Raw genomic sequence first — 27,978 nt, 5'->3', positions numbered from 1 at the left:
TCTTGCCTCTACCATTAGAAGGCTACACAAGGATCCTCATGATGTCAGTATATCTCCATCAGTCTCACTATTTAAAGATATCCTTATGGGAAAAAGCACATGTGATGTGAAAAAAAGTTTTCACATTTTTAATGACATGTTTTTATATGACCTAACTAACTAAGTACTTAACTAACTAACTACCTAACTGGAAATTTGGTTATTGGTGATGTGGCTGAAGCATTGTAATGGATACCTTAAAGATATGCGGTGAGAGTTTGATTTAGTTTTCTGTTTGCTGTGTTGTAAGAGCAGGGAATACACAACGGGCTTCAACCTGACTGTAGCTCTGATTCAAGCTGTCATAAATACTTGTTATAATAGTTTAATCCTATTGATTCACCGCCACCAACCTCCCTTTGTGTTGCACTGTATACATAATCCCATACTAGCATACGTCTCCTCTCCATAGTCTTACTTTCACTTTATATGAAAGAGCCTCGGTTACCATTCTCCACAAAGATCATTTTGAGATCAATATTCACTTAATTTCAGTTGATCAATTGATCAGTGGCTTTCTCTTTTTGTCATGTATTCATACATTATATGCAGTTGGGTCTTGTGTCACTGTAATACCACTTCATAAATATCATGGTTTTCAGCTTTGTTAACTTGGAACAGAGGGAATTTTGTTGTTAGTTGGGTGAAGGAGTCCACAATACCTAGCATTTACAGAAGTGGAAATTATTAAATTGTCTGACGTACAATTTTGAGGTATCTGTACAGTGCTTTGAATATTTCTATCTTGTGCTACATTATACTTCCACTCCACTACATTTCAGAGGAAAATATTGTACTTTTAAGTCCACTGCATATATTTGACATTCTCCATTCTATTATTCATTTCACAACTCTTCAGTTTTATTTTGTGACCCTTTATAGGGGCCTGCCAGTTAGCTAAATAAGGTAGTAGATAAGGTAGTTAAAACTAGCTCCACCTCAACCAATGGCTACAACAATGACATGATGCTTACTAATGCATCAGTATTTACATCTAATGATATCATAAATAATAATAAATCAGTCCCAGGGTGTCTTTTTCTGCAGAAGGCGTAATTTTATTTGTGAGACTTTAGGTACATCCAGCTGATAAAAGCTCTGTACTTTTACTTAGTAGAACTTTGATTTTACTTGTATTTTTACACTGCGGTGTTGGCAGGCTACTTGTACTTTTCCAACAACAAACCTGGAACCTTTTAATTAATTCTTCTTTCCTCTGATTACGTATCCTTGCCTTATTAATCAATGCAACATTCAATACTTCTGACAGCAAACTAGATTTGCTTGCTCATTTTGTCACACTCCCACATCTCATGATATTGCTACCATTTAGCCTCAGCTAACTGCATCTACATCTACTCTGTAGTTGAGGCATCCATGGTGACCAGTTTGTGCTGATGGGTTTCAGGTAAGTCCACCTGTCATAATAGTCCCTCCCATCAGTGTCTATCTGAACAAGTTTGCTGATCAGACACTGCCCTGCTTTTCCATTGGCCCATGGACTTTAATAGGATCCCAAGGACTCTGTTGGGAGGATTACGGCTCCAAACTCTCGACTTTGGCCAGTTTCTGTTTTCTACAACCATGGGAACAGCGGTTTAGGAGGTTGCTGCACATGCACAGACCCAGAGGGGTGGCATCAAAAGACAACATCACATCAAGAGCAAGAAATCAGCAGGAAGGGGGGGCTACGACCAATCAACTTGAGGAGAAAAACTGTCATCCCGGAAAAAGGAATACACATTGATTGACAATCAATAGGAATTCATTAATTGACAATCATCTCGTATTTTTCATAGTTTTGCTGCACTGATTTTGATTATAAATCATCTTTTGGGAACAATTTCAGCATCCAAGTGAAAGCTTTTGGATTATACTCTGAGGTCGACTGTGTCCTTTATCATCTGAGGGATCTACCTGCTTATCGCCTCCACTTGGAATAACTTAGATGAGCTCAACCTGCTAATGACTCACCAGACAACAAAGCACAAGGCCTGTATTGACCACTGTGTTTCTGCAACATTGAAAACACCCTCTTGTGACCTCTGTTGGGTTTGTCTCTTTACATGCAGCTGACCTTCTCTGCATCTCAAGTGTTGACCAGACTTGACAGAACTCCTTCCTCTTCTCTCCTACTCCCCTTCTCTTACTTTTTTCCCCTGTATTTTGCGTTGATTGGTGCATGTTAGAGAGCCATGCTGTTGAAGATAAAGTTCACCCAGCAGCGGCGGGTGCGCCTGGCCCAAGGCCTGTGGCTGCTGTCCTGGATGGCAGTGATGTGGGGGGTCATCATCTTTTGTCTGGGGGTTTACCTTAAGACAGAGCTGCTTCGTAGGGCCGAGGTAGGGAGAGGAAAAATACACTCATATGTACACAAATTATTGCAATGTCAACTTGAAGACAGGTCCAAGTTTAAAAACACAGGCATGAATGTATTCATGTTACACAAACATAGACCTTTGGCTTTGCTCGTGGTTGTTTACTGAGTCTGCTGTGCTGCTGCTAATCGGGGACTTTTATTTAAATTTAGCACCACAGTTTAATCCACAAATACAAACATGCAGTGCACACAATACTAGTGTAAACATGCACATAATAACACTCAGGCACGTTCATGCATGACAAGTCGTGAGGACACTGTGTTAAAACCACTGCATCAAAAAACAAATTCAAAGCAATTGGGGTTCAGTGTGTGTTGAATTTAGGTAACGTGACCAGCAGGCTAAGGTTATGAGTTCTACCAGGTAGTCATTGGGCTAGATTGATCAGTGATTGATTTGGATGGGCCATGAACACATGGCTACAGATAGTTATTGATATCCAATGACAGATTCCCTGAGCTATAAGTTCTGTAGTGTCTAAGTGTTAATAAGTTAGTGTTGACATGTTTTAGATGACTGTCTTAAATGTAAGATGTGGCCAACAAAATAGTGTCAGGAAGGATCTTACAGAATGATTTACAAGAATGCAAGCCTCTTTTATAATTGTTAGACAAAAATATTAGTTTAGTTTGTTTTGCACTTCACCTGCGTAATGTGTACAGATCATTGACAAAACTAGTTATTTCACACCCAGAGGCTGAGATCTTTTGTCCTAAACTCACATATGACTGGATAGATATTATTGGTGACAGTACTGGGCTGGATTTATTGTTGGTAATTTTAACACAACAATGGGGCAGAGGTGCTTTATGGCTGACAGGCTTTTGAAAACTCAGCCAATAATAAACTCAGTCTATAATTGACTTTTGCTGTAACCAGGGCAATCCATTCAATTTTTCATTATATTTCTAGAGTAGCCTTTGCATCCAGCACATCAGCAGCTAATTGAATCTTTTGGCTGCCAAGGTCATTTTTGGAATAGATAAGGCTAATCGAATGCAGGATTATTAGCTGCTAAAGTGTGTGGAGGAAATGACAAAGTGCTTCACAGTTGGCTGCTGCTCTTGTGGCTGCTATTATCTTTAACTGTGCTCTTTCTTTCTTGAGGTGATGGACAACACAGAGATCCACGTGGTGCCCAACATCCTGATGATGGTGGGCCTGGCCTCCATCGGCACCAACTGGGTTGCAAGTCGTGCGTGTCAGGACTCCTTGGATGCAACCCGCTTCCCACGTTGGAAAGTTTTCCTACTGGCTTGGTTTGCTGTAGCTGCAGTGCTCTGTTGTTTGCTCATCGTTGTTGTGGTGCTCAGCTACGCCCTGCAGGGAAGCCTGGAGGAGTCTCTGAAGGTGGGGGTCATTAGTAATGATCAGACAGGTCTTAGCATGCCAGCTGTTAGGAATTATAGACAGGGAGGCAACATGTTCCAAATTTGGCCCATTATCCACACCCACTCCAGCACCATAGACTTTTACATGGGGCCCCCCTGGACATGGGACTGGGGTCATCTGTACCCTTTGACCCCCTCTAACAGTGGGCCTTTTAAGTTGCAATGCGAAAGAATTTAAACAACAAACCCGACAGCATTTACTATAAACACAGGTTTCAAATACCAAGACCTAATTAAATCTTTTAACAGACATAAACAGAAAACAGCTGCATCTTTGACATACAGCACAACAAAACATGGCAATCTCTCATTCACTCTTTTGTCTTCACTGTCAGGTGGGCCTGAGGAATGGTATTCGGTTCTACAAGGACACAGATGTGCCAGGCCGCTGTTTTCAGAAAGAGACCATTGATCGTCTGCAGATGGAGTTTCGCTGTTGTGGGAACAGTAACTTCAAGGATTGGTTTGAAGTTCAGTGGGTCAGCAACAGATACCTAGATTTCACCTCCAAGGACGTCAAGGAGTGAGTGAATCACAATACAGGGAGCAGCAGGTTGTGCCATGCAGGGAATTGAGAGGATGAAAGAGAAGAAACTGGACTTGTGAGGAGTATACAGGAAAGAGAAGATAAATGTAGTTGAATGGCAGATAAGTAGACTTGACATCCAAAAAGGTCAAACAAACTGTAAGAGGGCTGGAGGGAGAAAGGGAATGATTTGGTAGAGTGAAGGTAGAGGAATAGTGTATTAAAAATAGATTTGGCCTTTACTTTTGAAACGAATGACAGAAACGGATAGAAACGTGGGTCAAAGATGAAATAAATGAAAAAGACTGAGTAAACAGAAAGGTTGTGACATGACAACAATTGCAGAGAAGCATTGCTCATTTCTGACTAATTTTAAGTATGCATTGACCTGAAAGTCAGGCCTTCAATTTCTTCACCTCATTTCTTTCTCTCTCCTCTTCTCTCATTTTTGTCTTTTTGTAATCTGTTTCCATCGTCTGCTTTCTCCCTGTCCCTCCTTTTTCTGTCTCCAGTCGCATCCGGAGTAACGTGGACGGCCGTTACCTGTTGGATGGTGTTCCTTTCAGCTGCTGTAACCCCGCCTCCCCTCGCCCCTGCCTGCAGCTGCAACTGACCGATAACAGCGCCCACTATAACTACGATTACCAATCAGAGGAACTCAACTTGTACAGCCGCGGCTGTAGACAGGCTCTGACTGATTACTTCATGGAGCTGATGAACTCAACTGGTCCTGGTGTACTGTCAGTCATCTTAATACAGGTAGGATACATGATGGCATGAATATAAATGCTTCTATTGTTCTGTGATTTGTGATAAAATTACCTGAATATTTACATACACACACATACACACACACAAGCACGCACGCACACATGCACGCATGCACGCACACACATGTACCATAATATCTAGAATTTTGTGCCACGCCCCTCTACATTTTCAAATAATAGTTTTATTTAATGCAGTGACTGCCATGACATCCACCACAATCAAAACCTCACTGTATGACACACATTGATTTCTGTCTTTTAATCAAACATGTACTTTCGTTTAATTTCATTTCCTTTGCCAAATAACAGTTGGCCTATTGACGGCACATTCTCTTGAAAGAACCAACAAGACCGCAAGCTGGAACATGACACCCATACACATGTTTTACAGTGCATCATTAAACACCGTCTACAGCTAACCAAACAATCTATACTTTTAAATGCAACAGCTCAGTCCATGATAGGGGTAGATGGCCGCTATGTGAAAAGTTAATGAGGTCTCAAGCTGAGTTGTGGATAACGCCAGATTTTCAAGTGAAAACTAAAACCGGCTCTGAATCATGTAGCCCTGAGATCAAACAACAAAGGATGAGGAAGCATGAGATAAAACTAATAATAATTTTTGTACAGTCCTGAACCCATTATCCTATAAAAGTGTGAATGTTTGTAATAGTGATTCTAATCTTCATGCGTGCAATCCTGCAGCAAAACGTAAGAATTGACATGATCGTTTTAATTCTGAAGAAATCAGTTTTTGTGATCCGATCAAAACATTTAACCATCTCATTAGGTGACAAACACCAAATGAAATGAAGCCTTTACATGATCCTGGTTGCTTTTTTCTGTCCAGCTGTCAGTATGTCTGAGCCTTCGATATCTGCAGACAGCTGTGGAAGGAACTATGGCTCTGGAGGACCCAGAGGGCGACAGTGAGGGTTATCTCCTGGAGAAGGGTGTGAAGGAAACCCTTGAGGACCTCAAAGCCAATGCCCTGAAGATGCTAAAGTTTGGGCAGGTTGACCCCAACGCCGCCGAAGGGTCCTCTGAGACTGCAGATGCCGAGAAAGCTGAGAAGACTGCGTCCCCTACTCCTGCCAGTTAGAGAGGAGAAACTATTCAAATAAGAGCTGTGGTAAAAGGGATTCAGGGGGGTTGTGTTTGAGGTTTCTTGGTTGTGTGAGTTGGTAGGTGGCGAGTACAACACCAGTTGAGTTTTGACATGTTAGGTTTGATTTACGCTTCACCAATGCAGCAGCCACAGCTGTCTCGCACATGGCCAAAACAAGGCAACAAATATGGAATCTTATCAGGCCCTGCACAGACACCAAAACAAACATCTCCTCTGTGCAGGACCTCATGAATGTGTAACCACCAAAGAATCTGCTCAGGAGATGTATAGTAGGCTACTTTTTGGTGTAACTAGAAGAGATAACATTCAGTGTAGCTTTCACACATAGCAACAGACACATATTTAACACTTTTTGACATTCGGCTATAATTTGGCAAAGTCACAATTCACACAATGTTTAAGGTCACATGTGGACTTTAATATTCATCTCAGGGCTGTAGAGGTTGTACTGAACTGCAATGAAATGCTTAGGAACCTGTTAAAATGGCACATGAATTATATATTAAAGGTAGAAGTTTTTAACTGCTTTTAGAGTGGGCTTCCTTTTGTACATGTAATATAATAAAGTAGGGAATTTCCCTAAGTATGGGTTATCTGAGTTTAGCAAGGAGAGTTGGATTAAGTGTGTGTGTGTGTGTGTGTGTATGTGCATGAGTGTGAGTGTGGTGCCCTATATGAAGCTGTCATCTTGTCCATTGTGACAGCTCGGAAACAATCTGATAATCCTGGTGTGGTTAATCCCAGAACTGCTGCACAAGCAGCATCATCACACAGGAACACACTCTGTCATACAGGGACAAAAACAGCACACTGATGCAACATGTTGGGAGTTATTTTTGAAAGCAAAATCGTTTTTAAATGCTTTTTTTGTTGTTGTTGCAAATAATTAAACATTCTGATCTGCCCTAGCTATCCAAATGTGTTCATCTTAAATAAAACACTGTCACGGAATAAGGTTAATGAATGTTTCATTTTAGCAGATAAACATGCTTTAGGTGGTCTCAGAAATACATATTTCTTTAATTTAAAAACAGAGGTTGATAAAGGAGTGCGGATGAAAGTTTGGTTTCGGGTTTAGTCAAATCTCTTAAAACTATTACCTGTAATAATCCAACCATTAACATTACAGTACAGCACAATTGGAGATAGGTTACTTGCTGTAGTTTTTTTAGACAAGTAAAAAAAACTTAGTGAAAATACAGATGAATGAATTCATGAATACAGATTTAAAACCAACAACCAAAAAATAAAAACAAATGTTTCCAATGTTTAATAGTCTTCTTAAAATAGAATTCCCAGTAGGCTAATTTAGTGAAAGATGACACATATTATGTACCATTTGTTTAGGCCTACATGCAAAGGAGAACATCAAAGTGTACACATACCACATTCATGATGATGTTTACATGGCAACAATAAACCCAAATCACAACAAGAATGACACTCTACATATTGACAGTGGTGGAAGAAGTATTAAGATGCTTTAGATCCAGATCCAGCTGGATATAATAAAACATTGTATTTTATAAACTACATGTGTGTTAAGTGAAAAAATCTTAATTTGTAAAGTAACTAGTGACTAACAAAAGCTGTCAGATTAATGTAGTGGAGTTAAAAGAACATTTCCCTCTGAAATGAAGTGGAATAGATGTAAAAAGTAGCCTGAAAAGAAAAGACTCAAGTAAAGAACATCAAATGTGTACTTAAGTACAGTACTTGAGCAAATGTCCACCACTGCAAAACTGACACATACTGTAGACTACTGCAGATGAACTGATAGACCTACAGGAAGAGTACAGGAAATGCAGCACCTAAATAAAAGTATGGCTGCTTGGTTACACTTCCCCCCTAGTGATTTTGTTGTGAAAATAATGATGTAATGCATCATTTTTAAATAGGCAATTACGAACGTTAATGTTAAACCGCCAGGGTTCGCTATTGCATAGTGTTTGAATCTGGCTCGAATGTTTAGGTTATTTGTTCAGACATGGAGCAACAATGACTCTGACAACTATTAACTCCAGTCAAATCCATCATTTTCACCGGAAAACCTGTAAGTTATTGAGCAGAAATAACACAAAAGCCAACATTACCATGTAGCCGTTTGAAAAAAATAGATCACATTCATTCAAACGTGTCAAATATGAAAAATGTGTTATGTTGTCAAATCGTTTTCATAAGCATACAACATAAAACGAGGCCCAAATCTCCAGTGTGCGAATCAAGATTAGAATATTTGTGTATGTTACCCAGTGTGTGAAGGGCGTGTAAAGATGTCGGCTCAAAAAAAGAAAAAGAAAAAAAAAAAGAAGCAACGTGCGTTTTGAAAATTCCGGTGTGGTTTTGCAATGAAACTGTCACACAGTCAGAGAGGAAGAGACAGCGAGGTGGAGGGAGGGGAACAGCCGCAGAAATGTCAAACTACTTCACTAGAAGCAAGATGGATTCTCTCTCGTTAATTCATTAACCTACATACAAAGTGTTGATAATCTTTTTTAATTAGCTGTCTTCTGTAGTGTTTCACTAACATAACAATGGACTCTAACATTATGGAGATAATAGAGGAATTCATGGAAAGTGCGTTGGTGCAATGGGTACGTCATTTATCATTTATCACTTCCAGTTAGAGAAAAGGTCATCATTTCTAGAGGCAGAGAGAGGAGAATAAAACTGGTGGATTGTGTGGAAACTGTGTAGAAATTTGCTTTGGACGAGGACCTGTTCTGCAGTAAAACATTATTTTCAGTCACAAATACTTATGACATTGTATCTTTTAGAGAAGCCTGCTTTCCATTTCTATTCACCCAAATAATTGTAAAAGTAGGAGTTCAATAAACAGCAAAACATAGCCTTGATACTGCTTTATGGCTGTTTTGTAGCTACAGCAAAACAAACACCCTACTTCTCCTTTTGGCAGCTTCCCTTGCCTCTTAATGACCAGCTTTTCTTCTTCTCCTAAGCCTTGACACTTCCGTGTCCTTGGGCTTTTATCTGCTGTGTAGTATAGAGAATATAGTCTCACAAAATTCAGATGAGAATTGGTTGTATTTGTAACAGACTGAAGTTCCAGCTGGGTTTTCCACATGAGAAACCACTCAGCCCAAGGAGATTCTGGTCAATGAACAGTATTTATGATATAATGTGATACTGTGCTGAACCTTGAAGGGACATTTTCTTTGTTGTTGCCCTAATCCAAAGAGGGGTTCAGAGGTCAGGTAAATCAGGATGCCTGCAGCTGGCAGGGGTTTACTATTTGCTAAAGGGTACTTCAGCAGGTTGATTAATCACTGAGTTTTCCCCAGCTTCACAATATGTTGGACATCTGCACCCTGTTCACACTGTCTCGCAGCGTCTCTAGCTGCTCTACGTCACCTAATCAGCTGATCCAACTCAAGCATGTTACCCTGTTAACCGAGAGTGACGTTTTTAGAAGGTGCAGGTGGGAATAAACCTTATTATATTGCAGTTTGCATTGGCACAGCTCATCTTAGCAGAGAGAGACCTTGGCTGCCATCCTGTTTGGCTGCTTGTCACTGTGAAGTGCTTCCCAGTGTGGGAGCACAGAGCCCACCTGTCCGGACAGGTGCACCAACTCAAGCTTCCTGTATGAAAATGTTTGCTCCTCTCCATCTCTCTCTCTCTCTCTCTCTCTCTCTCTCTTTCTCTCTCTTCCTCTCTCTCTCTACATTCTTTCTGCTCCTGTCTTCCTTGTCCACCTCCTGACCCATTGGCCAAAATATTCTCCCCACACACACACACACACACACACACACACACACACACACACACACACACACACACACACACACACACACACACACACACACACACACACACACACACACACACACACACACACAAAAAACACAATATCTCCCTGTCTCTCACAGGTTCAGCTATTTGAAAAGATGGTGGAGAGGGAGGATGGCTTTCCGCTTTACAACCAGTACATGGAAGTCAACTCAATTTCCCAGAGTGTCCGGGATCGTTACATGAGGCTGACCAATGGGATTTTCCTCAATGAGATCATGAGGGTCATGTAAGAGTTTCTTGCCTCATTGCTTTGCAGCCATAAAACAGACTGCTAGGGAAAATAAGAACTTATATGATGAACATGTGAGGACATTTCACAGTCACTCTGTAACGCAAGAGGCCCAATTGAACTTCATTGTAAAATTTAAATAAAACAGTGTTAAATTCCAAATTTTCATCAAATGGAGAATACTGAAATAATAAACTTGTGTAACCTTGCAGGCCTTGGCTTTCAATAAGTTTTTTAATTTTTTTTTAGGAATGGGCCCATTTTCCAATTAAACTAAAAGCCATTTTTGAGTGAAGAACCATTTGTTACAAACTACACCATTTATTGCAACAAATGAAAATACAATTCTGCTTTACGCTGATAGCTCCGCTCTTCATAATGCTCCCTAGATTAGCCAAGCCGCATGCTTAGCTGAAACAAGGAGCACAATGAAGAAAACCCTAATTGGTATACAATAGTGGATCCAGCCCATGACACTGAAAACCATTTTCCTTTTGAGTCAGGTTAGGACTCTGATTTAAGAAGGTGGAGGCTGGAACTTTGCCAGCAACAGTGGTGTAGTAAGGTCAGCAAGAAGGGAATCATGTTTAGATGGACCGCCTTGATGTCAAAATGGCTGTGATTAGTGTGTGACTGATGGAAATGATAATATAATCAGCTGGCGTATGACTTCCGTGTCCCGCATAAACTAACTAATGCTTAATTAAAATAACAAAGTAAGACCTGATGTTTAGGACTGTTGAAATATTTCAACTACTTTTGGATAGATTGGCATGAAATCTTGTACAGACCTCTTTGTTCCTACTGACTTTGGTGATACCATGATTTTGCCTCCAGCGCCACTGGAATGGCTTGATATCTATTGGATGGTTTGCCAGACATCCCTTTGTGATCCCCTGACATGTAATCATCAGGTCAACGTTTTATTTGTCCAGTTCTTTGTTTAATGACCTTCAAAACTAACAACATTTCCTTTTTGTGTTTATTGTTCATTAGCAAATATTAGCATGCTGAAGTAAGATGGTGAACTAGGTGAACATTATACCTTCTTAACATCAGTATGTTATCATTATCCATGAGCCAGTACAGCCTCACAGAGTTGCTAAAAGCCTCTTGTTGTGTTCTTCATATAGGATTGGTTGTAACGTTCATCACATTCCCTTTTGTAACCTGGTGTTGTTCTACAACCTGTGTGAAAGGATGGCATGAATTATATTAGATTAGCCAACCATTTCAAGTGAATAATTAAATGAGGCTTGCAACCCTGTTAGCCATATCCGCTGAATAAGTTCTTCTGCAGAATAAAACCTTGTCTTTCTCACCAGACAATCATCGTATTTGTCAAACAGCTGATTAATTTGGTCTGACCTAAGCCAGGTTATTTTAACAAATAATTGCATGTGGGTTCTTACAGCTTGCTTCTTGGGTTCATTAAAATTTGATTTACTCTGCATAAATGCACTGTTGCATGATAATTTCTCATCTAGAGAGTTGTGGCACTGGACTGTTTGATCAATCTGCAGTAAACACATCGTCATGTCTTTTCTGTTTCTGTTCTGTTCAGAGACCCGAACCCCAAGGTGGAGCGTTTGTATGATAGCGAGCGGGGTGATCCAATGCTGAGAGTCCAGAACTTTTCGATATTAACTCGACACATCAGAGCCTTCTACCAGGTACGGGAGAGTCACAGAGAAATCAAGGTGTTAGATCAGATGTTCAGGAGCAAAGAGTTTTACCCTATTTCATGTCTAATGAACTTTTTGTCCAATTGTTGGTATTGACTGAAGTAACTAGAGTTTATCTGTTTATATAGCTCAATTTGACTAGATTTTATATGCCCACAGACAGTATTTTTTTCAAATAAATGAGTCATTTTCATTTTAGTGATGAACCCATACAGCAGTTCTTTGCAGTTCGGTTTAGCCCTATATGGAGATTTTTTGTGTCTTTTAACTCATTTTATAGCTTGCAGTTTTAATGTTTTGGTTCACTCTCACTGCTCTCATTAACCCATTTCCAGGTGTAGCAGGCAGCTACTTTTGCTTTTGATAAGCCCATTATTAGGTACCTGACCAGCATCATAAAGCAGACAATGTTATCAACTAGCTGGTGAACAAAGTGGAGCATGGAGCTGTGAGGGAGAACATTTTGTGTTGGAGACAACAAAAAACAGAGCTAAAGGAAGAATGTTTATCGGACTTGTATTGGACTCTCAGCCTTTATGAATTAGCTTAAAAAGGCAGGAACCTTTACTCTGAATTCTTTTCTTTTTAAGTTATTTTTTCCCTTTATTAGACAGGCATGTGTGAAAGGGGAAGTGACATGCAGCAAAGGGGCCACAGGCTGGATTCAAGCCCGGGCCCACTGCTTTCGAGGAGCAAGCCTCTGTACACAGGCACCCACTCAACCCACTGAGCTATCTGGGTGCCCGCTCTGAATTCTTTTAATTATGAGTTGAAATTGTTACACATACTTGGAGGAATACTTTTAACATTTTGGGAATATGTGCTCTCTCAGATCTGTCTGTTCAAGTTATGATACTACAGCCAGTAGTCAGCTTTAGCACAAAGACTGGAGACAGGAAGAAACAATTTGCCTGACTCTGACAAAATCCATCTACCAGCACGATTAAAGCTCACTAATTAACAAGGTAGATTATATTGATTGTTTTATCCGTATAACAACCAAAGTGTGAATACACCTTCCTGGAGTCTCAGACATGAATCTCTTTGTAAGTAAAACCTTAACAAAGCTTTATTGGGTAGTTTGATACCTTGTCAAACTCTGCCATTAATATCTCATCAGTAAGGCAAGCCGTCACACAGAGAGGTAATACTGAGACACAGACTACACAATCATTTAGAACTGTTCTCGTTCCATCTGATGTGTTTATTTTTTGCTTGTCTTGAATAGCCCTATTTACAGTGCCTTGCGAAAGTATTCGGCCCCCTTGAACTTTTCAACCTTTTGACACATTTCAGGCTTCAAACATAAAGACATAAATTTTTTATTTTTTTGTGAAGAATCACCAACAAGTGGGACACAATTGTGAAGTGGAACGAAATTATTGGATTTTTAAACTTTTTAGCAAATAAAAAACTGAAAAGTGGTGCGTGCCAAATTATTCGGCCCCTTTACTTTCAGTGCAGCAAACTCACTCCAGAAGTTCAGCGAGGATCTCGAATGATCCAGTGTTGTCCTAAATGACTGATGGTGATAAATAGAATCCACCTGTGTGCGATCAAGTCTCTGTATAAATGCACCTGCTCTGTGATAGTCTCAGGGTTCTGTTGAAAGCGCAGGAGGCATCATGAAGACAAGGAACACCCCAGGCAGGTCCGTAATACTGTTGTGGAGAAGTTTAAAGCCGATTTGGATACAAAAGATTTCCCAAGCTTTAAACATCCCAAGAGCACTGTGCAAGCGATCATTTTGAATGGAAGGAGTATCAGACCACTGCAAATCTACCAAGACCTGGCCGTCCCTGTACACTTTCGGCTCAGACAAGGAGAAGACTGATCAGAGATGCAGCCAAGAGGCCCATGATCACTCTGGATGAAGTGCAGAGAACTACAGCTGAGGTGGGAGACTCTGTCCATAGGACAACAATCAGTCGTACACTGCACAAATCTGGCCTTCATGGAAGAGTGGCAAGAAGAAAGCCATTTCTCAAAGATATCCATGAAAAGTCTTGTTTAAAGTTTGCCACAAGCCACCTGGGAGACACACCAAACATGTGGAAGAAGGTGCTCTGGTCAGATGAAACCGAAATCGAACTTTTTGGCCACAATGCAAAACGATATGTTTGGCGTAAAAGCAACACAGCTCATCACCCTCAACACACCATCCCCACTGTCAAACATGGTGGTGGCAGCATCATGGTTTGGGCCTGCTTTTCTTCAGCAGGGACAGGGAAGATGGTTCAAATTGAGGGGAAGATGGATGCAGCCAAATACAGGACCATTCTGGATGAACACCTGTTGGAGTCTGCAAAAGACCTTAAACTGGGACGGAGATTTATCTTCCAATAAGACAATGATCCCAAACATACAACAAAATCTACAAAGGAATGGTTACCAAATAAACGTATCCAGGTGTTAGAATGGCCAAGTCAAAGTCCAGACCTGAATCCAATCCAGAATCTGTGGAAAGAACTGAAAACTGCTGTTCACAAACGCTCTCCATCCAACCTCACTGAGCTCGAGCTGTTTTGCAAGGAAGAATGGGCAAGAATTTCAGTCTCTCGATGTGCAAAACTGATAGAGACATACCCCAAGCGACTTGCAACTGTAATCGCAGCAAAAGGTGGCTCTACAAAGTATTAACGCAAGGGGGCCGAATAATTTTGCACGCACCACTTTTCAGTTTTTTATTTGCTGAAAAAGTTTAAAATATCCAATAGATTTTGTTACACTTCACTATTGTGTCCCACTTGTTGGTGATTCTTCACAAAAAATAAAAATATTATATCTTTGTTTGAAGCCTGAAATGTGTCAAAAGGTTGAAAAGCTCAAGGGGGCCGAATACTTTCGCAAGGCACTGTACTATCTCTAGCATTTGCAGCAAAAAAACACTGGTGTAATGGCTTTTTTGTGGATGGACTATAATGACTCCCAGCTCATTATGAATAGAATTGTCTTGTAAAAAACGCTGAAAACAAAAAACATAACTCAGGGCCACACCAAATGGCGAGGGAGAGAGTGATGGAGAAGGGCTGGAGAAGCAGTTGTCTAGCTGTAAGGTAGTAAAAACAAGACGACAAGATGAGGCTATCAGTCCCAACACACAAACATTTTGCTTAAGGCTATTGTAGAAAATTTGAAGTGTATGCAGAGGGTGAATGACAATTTGCACAGAAGAGAAGATGAAACAGAAATTTTCAGTAGATGTGTCCCTGCTTATTATCGGGCAAATGGGGTGCAAGACAGCAGAGGAGTGGCGAGGAGAATTTTTTAGCTATAATCGGGGTTAGGAGGTTGAGGAAAAGAGAGTAAATAAAAATCAAACAGAAGTATCATGCATGCATTTTATACTGTGCATGCTAAACGCCTGTGGCCATAGAGGAAATGACACAATTCTTTCCCCGAAGGATGATTCAAAGGCCTCTGTCCTCAGCAAAAGAAAACCTCCCCAAGCACTAGTCAGGTGGACCAAACATGCCCTGCCTATTTTGTCACACAGCATAAAGAACACGGGTCTACAAGGTTTCACTTCCTAATTTTCAGTAAAAAGTAAATGTCCCTTGAAAGCTCAGCACAGCACAAGACGCCGGCAATAATTGGGAAGCTCATATCAGTCGGCGTTACACTAAAATTTCACCTGGTGCACTATGCTCCACTGTTGCTGTGGACATTTAGTTCCACATTGGTCATGGTTTTACTTCTCGCTGCCTTTTTTGACATTGTTTTGCTTTTGAGTGTGTATGTGTTTGAGAGAGTGTGGTGTGTGTAAGGCACAGCAACCGTCTGCAGCCTGTCAGGACTTCAATTTCTCTGAAGTGACCTCCGCTTCTCTAATACAGTATATGTATACAGTATATATATATATATACCTGTATATGTAATACAAATAATCAACTATTCATATTTGTTATTGGCACTTTTACAATATATATCTGTTCTATTCTATTCTATTGGAATTTTAAATGTTGATTTGCCTTTGAATGTATTGACCCTCTACAAAGATCTTTGTCCTCAGTAACCAATAGATTTTTAAGGATACAAAACATCTGATGCATGTTGTTTAAATTAACATAAAAATGTACTGATGACATCTGGTTTGCACATCTGAATAAAGTCAAAAAAAGATAAAGTAAAAGTGAGACTGTGAAAATCTGTGAAAGACTGTAAAAATCAAAACTGTCAGTGGGTAAAATGAAAACCAGCACCAATCCAAACTACATGAAGTGGAATTATTGATAGATAAATGGAATTTGGAAAAGATAATGTTGCAGATGGATTATAGTTCTCTTCAGAGCTGCCGCAAGCAGCTTGATGAAAATTGTTATTCCAACTTCAGGACTACTTTATACAACAGTACATTATTTTCAGAGGCAGACTCGCTGAGGGATAAAGGCTAATTCCTTATTTTTTTGCTATGATGTTTGTGGAAAAAAAAAATTAACCTTGAGCAAAACTTAACTCATATCTTAGCGCAAATAATTGCACCATGTATTTCTCATATTGTTAATCTTTTAAGCAGGGTGTATAATTGTACCAAATGATGATGTATAAAATATAGTGTGGGAGAGAGTTGAGCAAACACCACCCAGTATGTATTTTGGCTGAATGATGCGAGGACATTAGCTTGCCAACAACAACAAGCAGCTTCTTTATTTTTTCTAGTCTGGCTAATCTCTTGCAGAAGTCTGTTTGCCATCATGAACCATGAGTTGCACGATGACCAACACAGAACTGCAGTGGCTAATGTCCTTCATGCCCTGAAGGAGCACAAACGTTAGGTTGGCTGCACATGCTTCTGATGCCAAACTCACACACTGTAGTTGGTGAAGGGAGGGCCTGCTTCTTGGTACATTGCCTTTCTCACTGTACAGTTTATAAATTACAGTAAGCCGCAGTAGAGAGAGCTGTAATTGGGACTTGCCTCTGATGATTTTGCAGCGATGGATTGCAGGAGGATGTAAACAGGATTTCAGAGCAGTTGAGAAAGAAGCTTGCCAATGTCAGTGTGGCTCTTTGACAAAAACATTTTTAATTAACAAGGAAATTGTTCAGGGAGACCAATTTAGAAAAGTGATAAAGTATTCAGCGGATGACTTCGCTGAAATTCTAGATAGTATTATATAAAGAGGAACAAAGGACTGCAGGTCCACATAACAAATACTTATGCTCAAGTTAAAATCTGCCAGGAGATTTATCCAAGATCATGAAGCAGGAAATACAACTCGCTGAAACAAGCTGACCACAGTGTTGGTGGGCCTTCTGCTGGTCTTGAGTCAGCCTGTTTATGCTTCAACATGTGAATGCTTTCTAGCACAAGACCATTGAAACATGCAAATTCAAGAGCTTGTTTTGATATTTAAATTGAGGGGATTTTGAAATGTAATGGCTTAATGGTTTCATTTGGAAAACAAAAACATTATACACAAACCCTCAGGGTAGATGATACAGTGTTTACTATAACCAACAATGCAAGGTCATTAGCTGACAGTTAAAATCTGCATTTTTTTTACCATAAGGACAACAATAGAATCAGGGATTTTGTTACAGGGTTGTCAATCATTCCTCAAATCTTTTTTTATGTTTCTATTTCATTTAGAATATACTAAGCTCCACTGAAATATATTAAAGCTAATTTGTACAAAGACTCCTTGACCTGGAAGGACAAATGAAAAGTTCTCTTATTGGATATCAGCTGTTTGTTTACACCACAAACTGCAGGAGGCTGTTGGAAAGTTTTCATGTTTCTGTTTATCCAGGCTCACTGTGGGCAGACAGACAGACAATATGGGCTACCCGATTACTTGAGTTTTTTTCTTACCTCTTCACATTTATTCTGTTCCTCAGGAAGACTTGCAGCAGTTAATACTGATGCCTCTACCAAACGTTGCCATTCTGGGGCAGGACCCCTTAACAGGTACAAGATAAACACATGATCCTATCAGTGTCATGTCTCCCACCAGCCAGAAAGTAATTATACTTTATATACAGTCCATATCTCTGCTATCTGTGAAACACATTAAGGTGATAATGATAGTGAGGATGGTGGTGGGGGGTGGAGATGATGACGATAATGATGAGGATGACAGTTATTTCTCTATCCTCAGAGGCAGCCGTGGAAGAGCTCCGACGACTACTGCTGCTCTTACTAGGATGTGCTGTGCAGGTGAAGACACACTCACATGACCATCTTGCTCTTTGAAGGTGGATAATGGCACCAGTGTTGTTTGTACTAAAAATGTTCAGTAGTTTAAATTTATTTGCCAGGCTAGTGGAGTGGTCAGTCTGTCCATCTTTTGATCCAACACTCTGATGCAGAATAACATAGTTATTGGATGGACGATAATGTAAAAAGCAGCAAATGATTAGAGCATTACACTGCTCTGATCTAATCGTGCAGCTCTTGCTTAAAGCACACGCAAACGCACACGCACGCACACACACACACACACACACACACACACACACACACACACACACACACACACACACACACACACACACACACACACACACACACACACACACACACTTGACTCCGTTGCATCCCTCTGTGTCTGCAGTGTGAGGAGAAGGACACGTTCATCCAGGAGATCCAGTCTCTGGACATTGAGACCCAGGCAGCCATTGCCAGCTGTATCCAGCAAGTAGGTGTTCAAGTGCAGAATTAATCTAATCAAGGATCCCCCTGATATAAAAACTGTTCAGCGACTGACCATCAGTATGAGGACATCTTATCCAGAGGAGACAGTTTTTTTCCCCCGAAATATGATATAGCAAAGAATTTCTGTACTGTCTGGCCTGTAGGCAGAGAGAGTGAAACTATTATATCTTCTGCTGGCTCTTCAACAAATTGAAAATGAGCTACTTGTTATTCTGCTGGCAGCCTTTTAAGGACCTCTGGGTGCCCCTTGCTGCCACCGTAGGATGGATCCTCCACCCCTCATGTCCACCTCTCCACCTCCACCTCTGTCACATCATCCTCTCTCCTTCATCTTTCTCCTTTTTTCTCTGCTGTCCTCTCCAATACAGCCTAAATGCCAAATTGTACTCTTTTAAAAATACCCCCCCGTGAATAATTGCCGGCATTAAAAAAAAACAGCATGTTGTAAACCAGCATGTCTGAATTACAGTAACAGCATGTTGCCCACCAGCCTCTTTTGTGCCAGTTTTTTTCGACCTCATAAATCATAGAGGTGAGAGGTGCTGTTTCTATGTGGATGGATGCGCCCCCTGCTTGCTGTTCATATGCCTTCCACCCGAGGACGTTTCAAACCTGCCTACATAATAATTACTTTTGCATGTATTAGTTAGGCATTTTTGGACCCACTTGTCTAACCGAGACAATACTGGAGAAAATGTGAGAAATACAGTTTCCTCAAAAAAAAAAAAATGCATCTCTGCTTTGTATTCACACTGCCTTCACACTGCATGGATTTTTTGTACCCAGATTTGCTATTTTGTGTCAGGTTTCCCAGACACATGTAGATCTTATCATGCAACCGGAGAATCTGTCCTTGCTGCAGGTGACTCAGGATCCTCACACGGTGCTGCCGCTGAGGTGGGAGGAGCTGGTAGAGGTTGAAGGCGCAGACTTACAGCTGGTGTTCAGCTCCATGGCCAAACAGATCCAAAGCCTGCTAGCACAGAGAGACACACACCTGGAGGTATACATACACACACTTGAAGGAATAGTTTGACATTTTGGAAAATATATTACATTATAAAATATGTAATGGTATGGTAATGTTGCTATGGTAGCAACTTGTCAATCACAAGGTAGCTGCGTCCTAAAGCATGCCTTGCTTTATCATCTATTTTAAAATAAATGGGGCCATAAGTGACTAAATTAATATCATGCTGCATTGAAGAAGACTTGAAACTAACAACTGAGACCATAAACCTTTTTGATAAATGTCTACTGTGGTAACAATCAAGTGTGAAGTAGGCTAATTTTCTCATAGACTTCTATACATTTGGACATCTTTTTGCAACCAGGGCTGGCCGTTAGAAATAATGCTTGTTTCTTTTCAGTGGCTAGAGCTGACAGAGGAGGCCACATTTAAGGCACTTCCTCATTGGCTTCACTTTTCCGACCCGTAGTTTGCTACAGACAGATGGAGTCAGATTCTTCCTTTGGTGGCTCAGACGCACACCATATAGTTTAACAGCAATGTCTCTGGTTTGATTCCTTCTGGGGACCTTTGATGCATACAAAATGTGTCTGACCTGTACAATATTTCCCATTAAACCAACATGATAATAAGAACAATCTGATTGTTTTATAAAGTTATAACAGTAAATGGTACTTGAAGCTTTCTACATAACAGGGACATGAATGTGTCATAAAACATTATGACAAACAGCTATGACATTATGCTTTTTTAGTAAGTGTTATTTGGTTGTTTGGTTAGTGTTAGGGTTAAGGTTAGGGTTCATGCATCATGACTGTGTCATGACAGTGTCATGTGAGTGTTTTGTGAGTGTTATGTGAGTGTTATGTGTTCATGACAGTATCATGTCACTCTTATGTACAAAGCTTTAAGTAAACTGTAACCCATTAAGTACAAAACTTTAAGTAAAGTGTTAGCCATTAAATTAACTGAAATTAGGACATGCAAAAGTAAATATTTGTTTCGTGGCTTAATTGTGTCACATTATTTTATTTAAGGCTGACATATGAATAACTTTGTGGTCCATGCAAGTTTGTATAAATAGATAGCAATAAATGAAAAATAAAATGTCAGTCCACTGTCAAAAAATAGAAATAGAAATAGAAAAATAGTATTAAAATATATAATGAGGTTTTTGTTTTCTTAATTTGTCTCGGTTGTGCATCTTTACAGTGTAAATCCACTGATGTTTCACTGAGATCTCTTCATCAGCTTTTATGGGATTAAAAGGAATTATTAAAAAGACTATCTCGGTTTTGAACAGTGAAAAACCTAAACATTCTTTCATACTTTATCTCCTCTGATTCTCTCTCCAAATCTTTCTTTTCCTCTGTCCTCTTTGTCCCTTACCACATCTCTCTCTCTCTCCTTCCCTTTGCCAGAGGATAGCAGAGCTGTGTCGGGAGCGGGAGGTCCAGTCTGACTCAACCACGGTGCCCCTGGGTGGTCACAGCAAGGAGCCACCCCAAAGTCTGGCTCTCCAGCTGGCAGACAGCAAGGCCAAACTCCGCCGCCTTAAACAACAACTGTGAGTCTGTGTGTGTGTATGTGTGTGTGTGTGTGTGTGTGTGTGTTTTCATGTGTGATCCCAAAAACTCAAGAGAACCTTTAGAAAAGTTGTGATAAAGGTCACCATGAAAAATGTCCAAAGGATTTTGTCACACAAAACTGAATTGTTACTTAGCTATGAGTAAGGACTCACTACTAGGACTATATTACAAAAGTAATTTACGGCCATTTATAATAACTGGATACATGTGTCTTTTTACTGTTTGTTTTGCAAACATAATCTGCTTCAATCTTATTTTCAATCAGCCAATATATAATGAAAAACATCTGCCATATAAAAATAAAAAATTGTGTTATTGCATTTTTGGTGGTGATGGATTTATGTTTGATTTGTGTTTTAGGGAAGATAAAGGTGATCAGATATTGGATAACAAACTGGAGATTCAAACCATGGAGGAACAGATCAAGAAACTTCAGAAAGAGGTACAGACAGTCTGACTTGTACCACCAGATATGAAAACTGAAAGCTAATTAAAAGTAACTAGTTTGGCAACAGCTGTACTATACTGTATATTAGGTCTAAAAAACAATACAGCACAGCCAAAAGCACAAAACACAGGTGGCTTTTAATAGCCAATAAGCAGATCCCTCTAAGGTTAGGTATTTACCAGCAATTAGACTTCACATATGGTAGCCAACTACAGTTTTGTTCTGTTATTAAACTTCTTTCCAGCTGAACTGACTAAACCCGAACAAAAGAATAGGGATGTTCCTGAGAGGCCTTCCCTGAATCATTCCGTTGTTTTTTTTCCATCGTTTTAGTTCAACATTTACTTAAAACAGCATCAAACAATTGTTTCCAAAATTACAGTATTGGTGCTACAAAAAATAGTGTCACAATCAGTGACAATCATTTTAAAGTAAGATCTTGGAGAGAAGAAGACAGCAAAAATGTCTTTCTTACACACACACACACACACACACACACACACACACACACTTTTCCTTCTTCCTGTGTTAGACTTTGTCAACATTAGCTTTACTGCACATCCCAGATCTGTTCACAACCTTCTTTGACCTCATCCCCATTGGTATATGGATGTGTGTGTGTGTGTGTGTGTGTGTGTGTGTGTGTGTGTGTGTGTGTGTTTGTGTTTGCAGAATCGTTCTTTGCAGGGTGAGGTGAGGGGCATGCGTGCACTACGGGATGAGCTGGACTGCGCCCGAGAGCGAGCTGCGCGGGCCGAGCATCTCCAGACTGAGCTTCAGAGCTGTAAACACAGATTACGCAGCCTGGAGCTCACACGGACTCAGCTGAAGGTACACACGCACACATGCACACACACACACACACACACACACACACACACGCAAAAGCACAACACACTACACATTCTTCTGAAATATTAATTTACACCAGAAAGAACACAAGCAGCACAGCAACATTTACACCATGAAATACATTAAAATTGCTTGGCAGTAAGTTACATTTTATTTGAATCTCCCGTACAAAACAAAATCAAACACACCCACAATTCCTTTATACACATGTACACACAAACACACATGCTTTTCACAAAGGGAGGACCTCATAAGAACATTACCAGTGAAATGAAAAAGATCTCCCTTTGTAACCTTTCTGAGTTAGTATTTTATTTTGAAGAAGTACCTTTTCATCTTAAAAGCTATGTATTCTCTCTTACGGCCCTGAGCGTTTCAATCAAAAGTCAGTATGAACAACTCTGAATCTCTAAGCCAGAGAATGAGATTATATTGTGTGATGTCATAAGGATTTACAGCCTTGAGCTGCTTCATTGACAAAGAGCAGGAGTACATCTTCAGTTATTGGAGCTTTTACACCCAAATGAGATTTATTCTGAGATAGTATAACGGCTTTTAGGCAGAAAATGTGCTCATATCCTTGTAAAACACCTCACAGTATCCTCACTGTCACCTTCTCAGTCTTATTTGATTTATTCTGCTTTTATACAGCATCTCTGTGACAGCCCACATAGGTGGCAGGATGATTTTTTTCCTCGTGTTTGGGTTTATAATTAATTTTCACAGTCTCACAGCGAACCCTCGCGTGGTTGTTAAAACCAGAGGAGCTAGTGTTGAATATTTACATGTAGAGGGGTTTTCTTGTTTAAAAGAAAAATACACCCTAACACACTACAAGAGTAATCTTGTTTTTATTGCATCTTGGGTGTTAATTGCCGAATTGTGGTCATCATTCCTATCGGTGATAACAAGTTATTTGTAGAAATCTGAGAACGCAGAAGACTGAGGGGGACAATCAGTCAGGTTTTTACCGCCATTTTGGGTGCGCTCGCTCCTGCTTTATTGACTAAGTTAAGTGTTTTAGATAAACTAAACTGTTGGCTTATTTCAACCTGTGTGACCGTCTAATTGCTTGTGTTTCTTGCCCTGTCTGACTTTGTTGTAGCGATGTCATTGTGTTTGATCTCAGTGTGCAATAAAAGGTTATTATAATAACTGCTAAAAAAGCTCGTCAAAACCATTAGAATAAGACACAAATTGCCCTTAGCTGCCGCTAAAGAGGACAAATGTGGATCAAATATTGATTAGCTCTGACGGCTGCAGCAGCAAAAGACATAGATAAACAATGTGATTCTCTCAGCAAATGTTTTGGTAAAAATGTCCACCTTGTTAAATGACTGACGTTAAGATGTTCACTATATATATGTATAGTATATATACACACATATGCAATACGTATATCACTATATACTTACAGTTTCATGTTTCCTGTCTGTTGGTGCGCGACACCCCTGCAGGAGCAGCAGCAGCTGAGCGCAGCGCTGCAGGAGACCAAAGTTCTTCTGGAAGAACAGCTGGCCAATGCACAAGCACGCTGCTCCTCGCTAAGAGAGCTTGAGAGGGACAATCTTCTGCTGCGTCAGAGAATCATAGACGTGGAAGCGGTTGGTGTATTTAATGTTGAAGTGATGTGATTACTGGCTATATACATGTGGGTATGCATGTGTCCATTCACAGTGATATGTTATTAAATACTAATCCTCCTTTAGATCTGGGTATGAATGTATTCTTATGGCATAGGAGTAGCATTTCATGATAAATGAATGAATGTGTGTGTGTGTGTGTGTGTCTGCATCCGTGCGTGCGTGTGTGCATGTGTGTGTGTTTAGGAGCAGGACACCGAGAGGCAGCGAGTTGATGAGCTGCTGGAGATGAACATGAGCCTCGAGGCGGACCTGAGGCACTGCTGCAGTGGTGGCAGTGTTCCCGCTCCAGTTGCTGTGGTTCACCAACGTTTCCTCCAATCAAAACTGGACTCTGACGAGGAGCTAAACGAAATGATTGGTCAGAGCACATGCCTCTCCGCACCTTGTCATTTAAGACATTTTAATTAACTGATAACAGAAAGTACGTTGAGGTAGTACTGGCCCGCAGGTTATCAATCAACAAGAACCGAGTGAATATCCATTTATCGTTTTCTCAATTTCTGCCTCTCTCTCCCTCTTCTTCATCATTTTTGTCCTGCTTTATTTATTTAATTCTTCCTCTGACTCAGATCAGAAGCCGCTGAGTGTGGAGGTGGGCGAGGCTTCGACGCTGATGCTGCTGGGGGCACAGCAGGAGAACGCAGAGCTGAGGAGACGACTAGAGGAGCTGCAGGCCCAGCAGGAGGTCAGGGTTCAGAGTGTCAAGGTTTATGACTGGTAGAAATAATCTATGACAGTTTAGCTTTCCCTGGTTATACACTCAAGCAGGTCATCAAAAGAGATGTGCCAGATATGCTCCTATGTACATTAGAAGCACATGTCTAACTCCATAAATAATACAGATTTCAGATGCCTGTAGTGCATTTTATAATTGATATGATCATCATGTCTTGGTAGGAAGAACCATTGCAGTTACAACTTTTTTTATGAAAATACCAGTAGACCCACCTTTTATGTCAACCTGACATCAACAAAGTCAGACATGAAGCTCTACACTATCTGGGAAAATGAAACCGGAAATGCAAGAAGCAACAGTTGGATGAGTTAAACATCCATCTCCTCTCACTGTAGGCTGAATCTCCAGATGCAAAGGATGAGCTGGCTTGCCTGGAAACAAAACATCAGAACACACTCAGAGAGGTGAGCTGAGAGGGAACGAAAGGCTGCTATTGACCTGTATTCACAGATATGATCTGTAATAATTTCTGGGAGACAGATCTGCTTTGTCACACAGTGTTGAGCGACATTAGGTATCTAAAGTGTAATAATATGCAGAACGCATTGTCTAAAAAGTAAGAAATTGAAAACTTGTATAGTCATCATGACACTTAATATTCAGTAATCACAAAGGAGTAGGAGTTAGAGCAGGTCGTCCTTTGCAATCACAATGTTGATGGTTTGATCCCAGGCTCCTCACCAAACCCCGAGTTGCTCCCTATGGGCAAGGCAGCACAGAGAATGAGAGGGACATGTTTGTGTGCTTGTTTGGTAAGGTAAAAAGGCGCTATATAAATTTCAATCTATTTTCCATTTTCAGTTTCAAAACTTGAAGAATGAAAATGCCACTTTGAAGCAGCGCCTTGAAGAGTTGGTGACCAAATTGCAACACTTAGAAGACAAAACGAAGGAAGGAGTGAAGATGCAAGACAGAGAGGAGGAGGAGAAGGTAGAGAGAGGAGTCCAGGGCTCTGAATCCAGCAGGGGAGAGGGGGAAGGAAGGGTGAGGGTAATGGGATTGAGGGAGCAAAGAATAGAAATCATTGGGATCCAGAGGGAAGCAGGAGTTGGGGAAGAGATTGTCCATGTTGAAGGGGGAAAAGAAGAACCATGCGATGAGGAGGCCGAGTCCAAAGGAAGAGGAAAGGCAGAGGGAGGGCAGAAGGACAAAGAGAAAAAGGAGAAAGAAAGACACATAAATAAAGATCAGACTGCAGTAACAACAACAAGCTCAGACATCCCAAATCACTCACAAAGTGTAGAAGATAAAACAGAAACCTCAGGTGTAGTGCATGCTGTTTGTCCTCTGTCTGGTCCTGATGTGGAGCTTCTGGCAAAGCACCTCCAGGATGCCCAGGAGGAGGCTGACAGACAGGCAATGGTGGCCCAGGACCTGCGCTCCAAACTGGGGGAGCAGAGCAGAAAAACCTGGGAGGCTGAGCAGAGGCTGGTGGTTCTGGAGGCTGAGCTGCAGCGACTGAAGAGAGCTGCCGAGAGTCTGGGAGACGCCCGCAGGCAGATAGAGGTATGAATGGGTGGATGATGGAAGGACGATATATAGATGGATGGTTGATGGATTAAGGAAAGAAAATGTGCTAATAGAGATATTAAGATAATTTATGTTTGGTTGGTTGGATGGGTGGATGGATGGATGAATTTAAGATATTTAATACAATTAAAGCATATAGGATATTAAACTGGGGAACTGTCTATCTATCAATTAATGTATGTATTAAAACATCCTGTGGTCTTCTCAGATCCTTCAGTCGGAAGGTCTGGTTATGGAGGAGGAGCTGTGCCGCTTGCGGAGCCAAGTGGGGCTTCACAGGATGCAGTCCACAGTCATCGCCACCCTGGAGGGAGAGCGGGCCGCACTGGAGAGAGACAGGGACACGCTACGCAGCACCATGGACGCCCTGCGAACCTCCCACCGCAAGGTTGAAGAGTACACATTCACACACACACACACGCACGCACGCATGCACGCAGAAATATACAATACAAATGAAAAAAAGCAGAGTTAAAAAAATAAAACAGTAACAGAAATGGATACAATGTTTAATAACTGATTTTATTATTCTGTAATCTCTTTAACTAACTACTTGGTTACATTAAAGACATGACATTAGATAGGGGCTATGTTTGCCAAATAATTGTGTTTTGCTTTAATTACACTAAAATCTAATTATATTATTGCATGGGAAACTGTTCAGCGGGAGGTGGATTTGACAGCATGAAGTGAAACGGATGATTTAAGCTGAGAATAAAATATGTTTATACACCCAGTATTGCGAGAGTAAGTCTGGTTTGGACTGCTATATTCACATATTGACAAGAAACTGTTCTACACTCCAAGGAGGGATCACAGGTTTTTGGCATGACTTATTTAGTGCATTTCCCTACATGTGGGTTCAAGGAAAAACCAAGCCAAAAATCACCTTTTTCAGACACTCCATCACAGTATGTAGAAGTCTTTGAGATTTCCAGGTGAAACAATTAGATGTAGAATAATGTGTTTAATGTGCTATTTGCAGGAAAGTTGCAAGACATCAGAGAAATTGCTAGCTAAGGAGAAGAGCAGTGCTAAGTCAGCAGTAAAGAAATACCATAAAAGTGGTTCATGAATACCCTTTCAGAGAGAGTTGTACATAATCCTTCTTCTGATGTTGTAATATTCGACTGTATTACTTGCCCACTTTTTAGAGAGGGAAAGAAAGTCTTTATTGTGGATGTTGTACCTGGACATAAATAGTTCTCTACATATCTTTTAAATACACTAATACCTTTGTGGGTCTATTCTCTACAACATGCAGTTTCTAATTCAATTCAATTAATGTTAAAAAGGTTGTTCTGCTATGATGTAACCCAGTTATATGATCCCATGGAATAAGGTCATATAGATATTCATAACTTTGAAAACCAGTGGAGTATTCCTTCAATTTTAAACAATGACGAAACATAATCTACTCTCTTAAAGGTCCCATGACATGGTGCTCTTTTCACATAGACCGTAGTGGTCCCCTAATACTGTATCTGAAATCTCTTTTATATAGACCGTGGTGGTACCCTAATACTGGATCTGAAGTCTCTTTTATATAGACCGTGGTGGTCCCCTAATACTGTATCTGAAGTCTC

The 27,978-nt window shown here is 40.5% G+C and overlaps 2 protein-coding genes across 2 annotated transcripts in view; both read left to right on the top strand.

Annotated features, from left to right (window-relative positions):
- Nucleotides 1–1,573: 1,573 nt before the first annotated feature.
- Nucleotides 1,574–7,187, top strand: rom1b (retinal outer segment membrane protein 1b). Its single transcript, XM_032528233.1, has 5 exons — nt 1,574–2,381; nt 3,528–3,770; nt 4,147–4,334; nt 4,850–5,096; nt 5,958–7,187. Exons 1-5 carry the CDS (start codon nt 2,235–2,237, stop codon nt 6,207–6,209), a joined length of 1,077 nt encoding a protein of 358 aa, XP_032384124.1. The 5' UTR covers nt 1,574–2,234; the 3' UTR covers nt 6,210–7,187.
- Nucleotides 7,188–8,582: 1,395 nt separating this feature from the next.
- Nucleotides 8,583–27,978, top strand: part of ccdc88b (coiled-coil domain containing 88B) — a 42,141-nt gene continuing 22,745 nt past the window's right edge. Inside the window, exons 1-16 of the mRNA XM_032528104.1 lie at nt 8,583–8,830; nt 10,127–10,275; nt 11,843–11,951; nt 17,805–17,874; nt 18,065–18,123; nt 18,521–18,604; nt 19,484–19,624; nt 21,013–21,158; nt 21,541–21,622; nt 22,301–22,459; nt 23,938–24,084; nt 24,310–24,484; nt 24,696–24,811; nt 25,198–25,266; nt 25,664–26,368; nt 26,601–26,780. Of these exons, the coding sequence (XP_032383995.1) occupies nt 8,771–8,830; nt 10,127–10,275; nt 11,843–11,951; nt 17,805–17,874; nt 18,065–18,123; nt 18,521–18,604; nt 19,484–19,624; nt 21,013–21,158; nt 21,541–21,622; nt 22,301–22,459; nt 23,938–24,084; nt 24,310–24,484; nt 24,696–24,811; nt 25,198–25,266; nt 25,664–26,368; nt 26,601–26,780 (2,451 nt within the window). The 5' untranslated portion in view covers nt 8,583–8,770. The remainder of the gene's footprint in view (nt 8,831–10,126; nt 10,276–11,842; nt 11,952–17,804; nt 17,875–18,064; nt 18,124–18,520; nt 18,605–19,483; nt 19,625–21,012; nt 21,159–21,540; nt 21,623–22,300; nt 22,460–23,937; nt 24,085–24,309; nt 24,485–24,695; nt 24,812–25,197; nt 25,267–25,663; nt 26,369–26,600; nt 26,781–27,978) is intronic.

The sequence above is a fragment of the Etheostoma spectabile genome, chromosome 10 (assembly GCF_008692095.1).
Source record: "Etheostoma spectabile isolate EspeVRDwgs_2016 chromosome 10, UIUC_Espe_1.0, whole genome shotgun sequence".
Lineage (NCBI taxonomy): Eukaryota > Metazoa > Chordata > Actinopteri > Perciformes > Percidae > Etheostoma > Etheostoma spectabile.
Note: the sequence above shows the minus strand (reverse complement) of the source record. Positions and strands in the feature narration are given on the sequence as shown.

What these genes read in the sequence shown, in the direction of transcription:
- rom1b (XM_032528233.1), top strand. Translation starts at nt 2,235, where the DNA reads ATGCTGTTGAAGATAAAGTTCACCCAGCAGCGGCGGGTGCGCCTGGCC. An exon ending in AGCTGCTTCGTAGGGCCGAG is followed by an intron (nt 2,382 to 3,527) that starts GTAGGGAGAGGA and finishes TTCTTTCTTGAG; the next exon opens with GTGATGGACAACACAGAGAT. An exon ending in ACCTCCAAGGACGTCAAGGA is followed by an intron (nt 4,335 to 4,849) that starts GTGAGTGAATCA and finishes TTCTGTCTCCAG; the next exon opens with TCGCATCCGGAGTAACGTGG.